At 43.3% G+C, this 11739-nt stretch overlaps 1 protein-coding gene across 2 annotated transcripts in view; it reads left to right on the forward strand.

Annotated features, from left to right (window-relative positions):
• LOC130131335 (rho GTPase-activating protein 6-like) overlaps positions 1 to 11739 on the forward strand; it is an 88300-nt gene that overhangs the window by 71743 nt on the left and 4818 nt on the right. For both annotated transcript variants that reach the window (XM_056300993.1, XM_056300992.1), the window contains exons 9-13: positions 503 to 651; positions 3979 to 4158; positions 7023 to 7114; positions 7266 to 7516; positions 7779 to 7862. In XM_056300993.1, the coding sequence (XP_056156968.1) occupies positions 503 to 651; positions 3979 to 4158; positions 7023 to 7114; positions 7266 to 7516; positions 7779 to 7862 (756 nt within the window). The remainder of the gene's footprint in view (positions 1 to 502; positions 652 to 3978; positions 4159 to 7022; positions 7115 to 7265; positions 7517 to 7778; positions 7863 to 11739) is intronic.

Here is an 11739-nt window from a genome sequence, read left to right on the forward strand (position 1 = left end):
AGCTTTTACAGACATCTTCCAAAGTATTAACATAGTGAGTGTGGTCTAACTATATACTTTTATGTCTGTAAAGTGAAATTATAAATGTAAACCAGCCTGTGTATTATTACATGGCAGAAGTCTCCAGCTTTAACAGCATTGCTTTTGTGAATAAATTACTGTTTTAAAATGTGTAAGAGCTTTACGAAAAGCAGCATTTGACTTGTACAACAAAATCAATAGGTGACTTAAACCAGTGTGAAACACAGATCTCATCTGAGGAAATTTAATTTTTTTTCCAAATAGGAAAATATAATAAGAGATTTTAGGAACCATCATCATCTTGCTAATTCTAACAAGCTATGTTGTCACGTCGCTAAGTGACAACATAGCTGGACCACGCTATTCCACTTCTGTTAGTTCTTTTTCCTCCTTTTCGTCTCCTCATCTTTCATCTGCTTCCTCTTTTACCACTCCCTCTTCAATTTTTTTTCTGTCTCTTCTGTTTGTATCTCTGTTGCAGTGTTGGACCAAGAAGAGCAGCAGAGTGTGACACAGCTGTTGCTCTATCTTCTCCCAGCATGCAACAGTGACACGCTCAACCGCCTGTTGGAGTTTCTGTCCACCGTGGCGGACCACGCCCATGACCAGCAGGATAAAGATGGACAGGAGGTGAGCACTAGAAAGGAAAAGGAGACTAGGTTAAGTCTTCCGAGGGGTTTGTTATCTTTGTGTGCGCGAATGGGTGCTTGACTGTTTGGTGTGTTTCCACTTCACCACTTCTACTGCCATGGCTCCCGTATCTGTTTCTGAGATCGTAACAGGAAGTCGGCGCATTTCACGCTCGGGCGGCAGCAAGCCGTCAATGCTGTTTAGCTGCCCCTTCGGTTCCCATCACTCCCCTGGGACAGAGAGAGGAAAGTGAGACCAACTGTGTTTGTGTGTGTGTGTTTATGGGGAACGGGGTTGGATGGATGAAGGATAGGAGAAGAGAGAGCTGGGAGGGAAGGAGCGCAGGTGTTAAAGAGAGAGGAGAGGATGAAAACAGAGAGACAGTGGGAGAGTTAGGTGAGGTGGGGAGATGGCGGGAGTGGGGGAGGAGTGAGGGGTCCGTAGGAAATGTGAACGTTATCTCCAAGGAACGTGTAATCTCGACAAAACGGTGACGTCGTCTCGCCTTGCTGACGCACAGTCAGTCACAGTTGTTCCTGGACTGTTTCAGGGTCTGAAAAATAGAACACACACACACACACACACATACACACACACACAATAGCACTTATGCACCAAAGGAGTGGTTTTTAACTGATAATTTGTGTGATATTATCTTTTATCAAACCTTGAAGATTAACATGAGAAATATATATATATATATATATATATATTCCAGGATTATTTTGTTCCTTATTTGTTGGGCACTTTTCCTATCGTTGAGTGTTTCTTTTAACAAAGTCATATATATATATATATATATATATATATATATTATAAATTATACTACACTATATATATATATATATATATATATATATAGTGTAGTATAATTTATAATACATATTATATATATAATATATTGTATGTATATACAATAATATATGTAATTTAAATTATATAATATATATAGATAGATATGAGATAACATTCTAACTCTTGAATTATGGTGTTCTGAATAAGCAAAATGTTTAATCAAATAGTAACGATTCATGCGTGACTCGTTGATTTCTATGATATCTGAGGTCAACGGGGAATGAACACGAACAATAGCCTCTTGAAATCATTTATTTGGTTTAACAGAGACATAAAAGCTTTAATAGACAGAAGACTGACATGAAGACAGGCAAAGTGAAAGCAGACACTATAATGAAAGAAATAAAACCAGATTCAGGTGGCTCAAATTATGAAGAATCTTTTTTTCTGCTCCAAAGATGATGAGAAATGTTGTAAATAGAATGTGGGATTGATTTTATGAGACATTTTATTGGACACTTTGCCTCACTGGGAGGGGAATATCTCGTTCAAAAAGGGGTTTTCAACGAAACAGGTTTCGAAGCAGATGTAAATCTCTTAAGTCTATCACGAAGTTCCTTTGAGGCCCGATCTCTAAATGGAGCCTCTTGCCTCCATTTCCCCAAGCACTTGGCTTTGTTTACACTGTGATTTCAACAACTCAGCGTTTGATTTGATTGATTTTTTTTTTCATGCAACTTCTGAAACGAGGCTGACTGCTGGTGATACCAGGACATGAGCTACACGTTAGATTTTGAGGCTTTTAAGGGGTTATTCACACCTGTAACACCTGTAAAAAACCATCCCTGTATTTATATACACTACGCTATCCATCCATCCATTATCCAAGCTGCTTATCCTGCTCTAAGGGTCACGGGATGCTGGAGCCTATCCCAGGAGTCATTGGGCGACAGGCGGGGAGACACCCTGGACAGGCCGCCAGGCCACCACAGGGCTGACACCTAGGGACAATTTAGTACGGCCGATTCACCTGACCTACGTGTTTTTGGACTGGGAGGAAACCGGAGCACCCGGAGGAAACCCACGTAGACGTGGGGAGAACATGCAAACTCCACACAGAGGACGACCCCCAGGTTGGACTACCTCGGGGTTCGAACTCAGGACCTTCCTGCTGTGACTGTGAGGCATATCTATGCTATATACTTTCAATTTATCTGATCTGTGCAAGTTCAAAACCGCCTTTTCTGGAATATGGTGACAACGGGCCGGGTTGCAAAACTATGTGCAAAACGCATGACAGCCACCCCCTCCTACCACACAAAGCCAACAAATGTCATGTAAGTCTACACATCATGACAGTGCGCACAGCCAAGCAGCCATTAGCGACAGACACTTCAGAACCATGGACAGTTAACAACGATCATGGCATTTTGGAACCCACCACCACAAACAAGAAATCTTGTTGATATTCCGGTTCCTTCTAACCTTCTCATTATGAGCGATGACAACCCGGTGTTGTTGCTCATGCAGCTGGAGCTCTATGCTGGTGCACCCAAATGTTTCAAGGTGAATCACAGCTTTCAGATGACAAAGTATTCAGATAGCGATGGCTGACTTGCATAAACTTCCTAAATCAGAAAATCCATCTTTGGCGCAGAACACACTCTCCATGCCAAGCAGCAAACAATCCCAGCAGCAAAGCTTTTGCTCCTTGGTTGAACCCATCATCCAGGGTTATAGCGTGTAATTGCTGGAGTTGAAACGTCTCTCAAAAGCCTTGGTTTTCTGCACCAAATTAAGCTCTGGTGTCAGTCTTCCTGTTCCGATTAACTCAAACTTTTCATTAAATGTTAATTTTGAAAACGGTAAGGATAATAAATTTGTAATGATGCCCCCCCTCACTAGTGGTAATGTTACTCGCGGCTTCCATTATGAACCAACAAGCTTACTAGCTAGCTAGTTCGACATTTTTTCGCTAGTTTGTGATTCATGTCCCCCCCGCAGTGGGCAGACTATGTCATAAAGTTAGCGATAACAAAGCCCACCTATTTAGAGGGAAGATATGATTGGTCAATTTTACTGTAATTTGAAATTACTCTCTCATTGAATTACTATTGCCCTGCCCTCTGTAAAAATATAACTGGCCCACCAGTCACAGAGCTGAAGCATAGCATTATCTTCCTAGCAACTGCCGAGCCAGCAAAATTCTGATTGGGAGACAAAAAGGTGCTTCTTTCATTTAACCCTCAACATTCCAACACAAACTGAATGGGCAGATTTGAAATGTTTATTTCCTCAGAAACGTTTTGTTTGGATGTTGATTGTCAAATTATGAATTGATGAAATAAAATCAGAACTGATGACTTTTTAAATAATATTTTTTAGAATATGTTGGGAGGGCCTCGAGGGCCCTGACGATTCCCCTCTGTTCTACTTGGTCAATGGAATGCCAGTGTCAACATATGTGCACTTAGGTAGATATAAAAGATTGTTTTTTTGTTTGTTTTTTTTTAAATTTTTTTGTTGTTGCAGATAACAGGGAACAAGATGACCTCTCTGAACCTGGCCACCATCTTTGGCCCCAACTTGCTCCACAAGCAGAAGAGCTCGGACAAGGAGTTCAGTGTGCAGAGCTCGGCCAGGGCGGAGGAAAGCACGGCTGTGATCGCAGTGCTACAAAGAATGATCGCCAGCTACCAGGCTCTCTTCATGGTCAGTTTGGGACATTGAGGGTCATTGGTCAGCATGTGTGTGTGTGTGTGTGTGTGTGTGTGTGTGTGTGTGTGTGTGTGTGTGTGTGTGTGTGTGTTTGTATGTACATGCGTGCGTGCGTGTGTGTGTGTGCGTGCGTGCGTGTGTGCGTGCATGGGTGGGTGGGTGCAGCAAATTTTTGCACGCATGTCTCCATGGATGGCTTTTTATCCTTACTCTCTCAACCACTCAGTCAACACACCCAATGCACACTCATTCACTTATGCAGCACACACATACACACACACACAGTGCACTTCCCTCTCCTTTTTCACATTCCTGTGCGCACTTTAAGAAAGGCAATCTGACTGCCTTAGCAGACAATGGCTGCTTCTTACTAAATGAAAACAGAGCTCTACCCAGCTGAGAAATATAGTGAGAGACAGACAAGACAGACAGAGACAGATAGACAGAGAAAAATATGGTGACACAAAAGGGAGAGCATATTCAAAAGAAAATGAGGGAGTGAGAGATGACAGCTGGATAAGACAGTGTGTGTGCATGTGTGTGTGTGTGTGTGTGTATGGGAGAAACGGAGTGAGAGAGAGATAGAGGGAGAGAAAGTGAGAGAGTGACAAAGCAAGAGAGGCAGAGAGAGGGAGAGAGAGCAAGAGAGAGAATGGGAGAGCAAGAGAGAGAGAGAGAGAGAGAGAGAGAGAGAGAGAGAGAGAGAGAGAGAGAGAGAGAGATAAAGAGAGCAAGAGAGAGTGAGAACAGAAACACAAAGCAGTCTCAGCGTTGGCTATATTTGTCGGCAAGCTCCGAGTTCCAAGTGCTGTCCGAGTTCCACATCAGCAGGAGGCTTTTGAGCCGGTGCCAAGAGTACTAACCGGCTTGTCCACTGTCCCGATGTGACCACAGACTTGTTCAGAATAGTAGCTGAACTTCTGTGAAAATTAGTTTCGAACATCGGGTACTTTTTTCCTGAGCTTTTTTTTTTTTTTTTCAACTCTCTCTTTCCAAAATAAAGGAGGGAATTCTGGCATCCTTCCTAGAGAGGTACGTCCCACAGAGGTCATGGTTTCGCCCGGACCGCTGCGCCGTCAGTTGTTTTGTTCCTTCGCCGTTCCTCGGGATTCTCAGTGGTGCAGACAGAGGGTGGAGGTTATATCGGGTCTGAAACACTATACAGTCGTGTTTTGCAACCCACCGCCGTCATTCCTGTCGGCTCGCATTCCTGCAGTAAGCCAATAAAGACTACTTAATCTGAGATGGCGAATTGGGATGGACCCGCTAACTCCCTGTGAGCAGAAACAGATTTGTAAAAATACATATGCAACATCTGAGTGGTCTTAATAAATCCCAGAAAGATTGTGGTTTCATCAGAACTCGTCGCAAAGTGCATTGCGAAGATGGCGAGAATCACGCCCACACACGCTGTGGGTTTTTGAACCGTGTTCATCATGTGTCATCACTTCACGGCCTTAAAATCCGCCGCATTAAATGAAGCAGAATTCATTTGATCCCGGGAAAATACAGATGGGAATAAATTCAACTTCCCCGAAACCGGCATCGCAAAAGAGAGAGAAACAGATCTTTCAAATGGCTGTTCTTCCCACGCAATTACCATCATTTCTCTGAGCCATCTCCTCCTCTGTCTTGCTTGAGATTATTTTTTCTCATATTTCTACTTGGTTAGAAAGTCGGCAGCAGAGACGGACAGGGTGGATGAATTCAGGTTGTTGTGCGCCAGATTTGCTCGGAAGTGCACAGACAACGCTTCACAGCTGGGATAAGTAGAACGAAAGTGAACTGTTGAAAGGCGTTTTCATTTGATCAGAGCCCGGGGGGGCAAATTGGAGGCTACGAGGCAGCAAAGACGGGAGCTTTGCCCACTCACAAGTCAGGTCAAGTTCCCTTTTATTGTCACACAGCCAGACTGCTGGAATATGACCAAGCACCGGGGGGAAAAATTACTCTGGCTTTTGGCAACACGGCCGGCATGAGAAGCTCTCCAACTGCTGTGAGAAGGTGATCACATATTGAGGTCAGAAAGATGAAGGGTGTGTGTTTTGTGATTCGTTCGTCTGTGACTGGTGGTGACATGGTGAAGGTAGCTAATGTGGTTTAATGCTGTCTTATGTGTAGTCTGCAGCAAAGTTCTGCTTTTATTTTTATTATTAATTTTATTATTATTCTCGAACACCTCCACACCTAATGGTATTAGTAAAAAAAAAATCGCTTCTATGCATCCTATGCATTGCCTTTGTGCACTGCCTGTTGACAGCGGACTTGGACCTAGTTTTTTGGCACTTACTTGCGTTGTCGCCTCCTGACTAGATGCTTGCTTGTGTTGTATTAACTCTCAGATGTATGTCACTTTGGATAAAAGCGTCTGCTAAAAGGGCGGCACAGTGGCCCAGTAGTTAGCGCTATCGCCTCACAGCAAGAAGGTCCTGGGTTCGAACCCCGGGGTTGTCCAACCTTGGGTGTCATCCCAGGTGTGGAGTTTGCATGTTCTCCTTGTGTCTACGGCGGGTTTCCTCCGGGTGCTCCGGTTTCCCCCACCACCAGAAAGACATGCGTGTTAGGGTTAATACTCCCATCTGTGCCTCTGAGCAAGGCAATGGGAAAAGAACTGGAGTTGGTCCCCAGGTGCTGCACTGCTCCTAGCTACACAGCTAGGATGGGTTTAATGCAGAGCATAATTTCCCCACGGGGATCAATAAAGTATCTCAAAAGGATAAAAAAAGAAAAAGAACTTACAACATTGTATTATTATTTCATTCTAAGGACTTTACTGCCCTTTGTTGTTCTTCTGTCCAGCGGTCTGCCCGCGCTGTGACGTAACGCCTCATGTTGAACATGTGGTCGGTTGTTTATAGGTGCCTCCGGATCTGCAGAATGAGGTTTTGATGAGTCTGCTGGAGACTGACCCAGATGTGGTGGACTACCTGCTGAGGAGGAAAGCATCACAGTGAGTCACAGTGTACTTACTAACAATGCCCAAACACATAAACACACACCCACATGCATATGACACGTGTACGTAAGATAACTTAACCTATTCGTCTGTGTCCTCTATTATTTCCTAATGTGTCTGTCACCCGGCGCGCTCACAACCTCAGGAGTCCAGACCTTTTGCAGTCGGAGGAGACCTTCTCCCTGAGCGAAAGGCACTCCTCTAGCGACTCCAACAAGGCCTCCAGTGGGGAGGTCTCGCCTTACGATAACAATTCCCCTGTTATGAGCGAGCGCCGAGGAGAGCTGGGGAGCACGGGGAGCGAGCCGCTCTTCCGCGTCCCAGAGCAGTACACCCTTGTGGGGCAAGTGGGCGGACAGAGCAGGGAGCCCGGAGCCAATTCCTGGACTGCCAAAGGCGAGTCTGGAAACTTGCGGCGATTGATTTGAATTCCATCACAGGCATGGAGCTGGATAAATGACATTATTCTGAATTTAGGATTGCAGGTGGATGATGAACTGTGTGCCTAATGTGCTCATGCATACATACCCATGTGTGAGAATAATTTTTCATAGTTTCCATTGAACATGCGATGATGATGATGATGGTGGTGATCCAAAAGTTGGTCAGCTGTCATCAAAGTTAAACTAAGTTGACTTTTGTCTCTTTGTTCCTTCAGATACCATATCAGAGGAGCATGCTAACATCTGGGGGGCTTGGCACACAACCCTGAGACCAGCACTCAAAGACCAGTCCTTCACAGGTGAGGGGTTTAAATCAAAGGTCCTTCATTTATGGGTCACATGATGCCTTTTGATTTTAGCACTGAAGAGACGGTTGACTGAAAACATACTTTTGATATTTCCATGTGTTTGGACTTTAAAACTTACATCACTGGGGCTTCCAGTTGGCATGGCGGTCTTGTTCAGTGGAGAGGGGGAACTGGGGGGAATAGCGTGATCCTCCCACGCGCTACGTCCCCCTGGTGAAACTCCTCATTGTCAGGTGTAAAGAAGCAGCTGGCAGCTCCACATGTATCGGAGGAGGCATGTGGTAGTCTGCAGCCCTCCTCAGATAGGCATAGGGGGTGGCGCAATGACTGGGACGGCTCGGAAGAGTGGGATAATTGCCTGGATACAATTGGGGAGAAAAAAAAAACAGCTTACATCACTGATGAAATGAATTTTTGCTATCATATTATGGCAAAACAAATACTTCTTAAATTTACTTGACTAGAAAAATAAACTCTTGGACACCCACTTGCATCAACTAAACTCAATATGTGTTTGTATGTCAAATAAAAAGGGAAAACAACCCACTGATCTAATTGGTCTTTTTGGCCTCCACTCTTCTCAAGAAGACTTTTATCAACCAAAATTGACCTGATTTTACACTCCTGTAAAGCTTTTACCTCCTGACCGGTAGTGAGTCCATCTGACTGTACCTCCCAGGGCTCTTACAGTATTCCTGTTAGGACTATGCCAAGATTTAATACCCACTACCCTATGCATTATGTGTTTTCAACTGTTAGGCCAGATAACTTGATTACAAGCTGCTGCAGTAGTTCCAGTTCAGCTAAGCCCCTCGTTCCAGTTGTCTTTGCTCTTTTAAATGTTCAGCCCATGTTGAACGAATCTGTCATTCTCAGTGATTTCACTACATCCCCTAACCTGGACAATCTGTTCCTTACTGAGACCTGGCTTAAACCTGGGGAGTGCTCCCCCCTAGTGGAGCTCTGCCCAACCAGCTATCATTTTCTGGATGCTACCAGGCCTTGGGGGGTATTACAGCTGGTTTTAAGAATAGTCCCACTTGCATTCCTTGCACTTTTGGTTTTTTTAACATTTAAATCTTAACTTTTAAGAAAGTGTGTTCTAACCCTATTTGCTGTGTAATCATTTATCGAACCCCCCCATTCAAATATAGGTTTTTTTCAATGAATTCTCTGAGGTATTGTCCTCTCTTTTGTTCAAATTTTATAGGGCCATTATAGTTGGTGACTTTAAAATTCATATTGATAATCCTGCCACAGATTTTTTTAAACATTTGTAAATCTTTTATTATATTATATTTATCTCATATTGGGCGGCCCAGTAGTTAGTGCGGTCGCCTCACAGCAAGAAGGTCCTGGGTTCGAACCCTGGGGTTGTCCAACCTTGGGGGTCATCCTAGGTCGTCCTCTGTGTGGAGTTTGCATGTTCTCCCTGTGTCTGTGCTGGGTTTTCTCTGGGTGGTCCAGTTGCCTCCCACCATCAAAAAGACATGCATGTTAGGGTTAATACTCCTGTCTGTGCCCATGACAAGACTAACTGGAGTTGGTCCTTGGGTGCTGCATGGCAGCTGCCCATTGCTCCTAGCTACACAGCTAGGGTGGGTTAAATGCAGAGAGGAATTTCCCCACAGGGATTATTAAACTATATCAAAATAAAAAAAACAAATCAAAATTAACTTTGTGCAGCTTCTCACTGGCCCCACACATAACCACGGGCACACCCTTGACTTAGTTTGTACTCTGGACATGTCTCTTAATGCCCTGAATAAGATTGATTTAGTCTCTGACCATGAATGGTATTAGCTTTGCTATACTTTTACTACTGTCTACAGTCACTCAGAAAAGCATATTCCTCACTTGGATCTTTAATAAGCAGTCTGCTGCCATGTTTTCCAGCTATTTTTCTACTCTGGCCAATTGCCTCCTCACTTTGCCAATATTAATAACCTAGTTAGTTGGTTTAAGGATTTGTGCACATCAGCCCTTGATTTTTCTGCTCCATCCATTTCCAGGGCTGTCCCAGTTATTAACACAACCCCTTGGATCAATGATAACATCAGACAGCAAAGAAGGGAATATAGGAAGGCCGAATGTATATGGAAAATGTCTTAACTTGAAGTTCACCACCTCCATATGAAGGAGTTGCTATTGAATCTGAACCAAATTATTAGATGTGTGAGCTGCTTACTTTTTTGACTTGATTAATAGTAATAAATATAACCCAAGGTTTCTGTTTAGTACTATTAACCAGCTTGTAAATCCCTTTCTTCCTACCATTCCCGCCTCTTTTGCTAACGACTGTGAAAATGTCTTCTCTTTCTTTGTTGGCAAGATCGATGGTCTGAGGTCCAGACATCTTATTTTAATGTCTGAATTTGCTCTCATATCCCCTCAGTTCCTTTTAAATACTGTAGTCCATATGCGTCCCTTCTCCAGTTCCTGTGATATAGTTCCCACAAAATTTCTAAAATCCATCCTTCCTGGCTTAGGTCCCAGCCTGCTCTCTGTTATCAACTACTCTCTCACATCTGGGTCCATGCCTAACTATTTTAAAATTGCCAGTATTCAGCCACTCCTCAGAAAACCCTCTCTCAATCTGGCAAGGTTAGAGAATTATAGACCAATCTCCAAACTTCCTTTTTATCCAAAATGTTATCCCAAAATCCTTGAAAAAAAATGATTGCAGACCAACTCATGTCATTGATTGAGGGTCATAACATTTTCGATAAATTACAATCCAGCTTTCGCCACAAGCATAGCACTGAGACTGCATAACTAACAGTGACTAACAACAGTTATATGTATGCAGACAAAAGGTATATATTAAATTCTTATTCTACTGTATTTAACCGCTGCCTTTGATACCATTGATTATGCAATCTTACTTGATAGGTTGGATAACTGGGTTGGCAATTCTGGTACTGCGTTAAACTGGTGTCGATCTTATTTGACTGATAGGTATTTCAATGTTTGTATAACAATCATGTATCCTTGTCAGCTCCCCTGTTGTGTGGAGTCCCTCAGGGGTCTGTCCTTGGGTCAATCCTCTTCTCATTATACATGCTTCCTCTGGGTCATTTATTCAGCTGCTTTCATGACCTGTCATACCACTGTTATGCTGATGATACATGGCTCTATTTCTGTGCCAAACCCAATAACCTAAATCAACTGCCCTCCCTCCACGATTGTTTAGCTGCCACCAAATATTGGATGTCCCTTGATTTCCTCCACCCAAACCCTGACAAACCTGAAGTTCTCTTAATTGGTCCTGAGAACTTTGCCACTTCAGTTGATCAGTTTATTGGCCCACTTCACTCAAGTATCAAACTTACAGCTAAGAAGCTTGGTATCATCTGTGACCAATATATGTATTTTGACCACTATGTTAATAAGCTCGTACAGTCCTGTGTTCTTCAGCTAAGAAATAATGCAAAAATCAGATATATTTTGTCTTCTAGGGCTCTCGAACTATTAATTCACACTCATTTCCTCCCGTCTTGATTATTGTTACTGCCTCAGTCAAGCTACTTCAAATCGTTTACAGTTGGTTCGGAATGCTGCTGCCAGACTATTAACTAGAACTAGCCATAGGTCCCACATTACACCTGTTCTTGCATCCCTCCACTGGTTTCCCATAAAGTTCAGAATAAATTACAACATTTTATTGATTAGTTGCGTGGCCTTGCCACCAGCTTATTATTTCTGAGCTCCTCATTCCTTATTCTACTTCTCGACCCCTCCGATCCTCAAATCTCAGTCTTTTATCCATCCCCTGCATAACAAAAGGTGACCGCACCTTTGCAGTTTTAGCCCTAATCTATTAAATTTGCTGAACCTTTGGACTTTTTTAAGTGGCTTCTAAAAATCC

Source organism: Lampris incognitus, chromosome 21 (assembly GCF_029633865.1).
Source record: "Lampris incognitus isolate fLamInc1 chromosome 21, fLamInc1.hap2, whole genome shotgun sequence".
Taxonomy (NCBI): domain Eukaryota; kingdom Metazoa; phylum Chordata; class Actinopteri; order Lampriformes; family Lampridae; genus Lampris; species Lampris incognitus.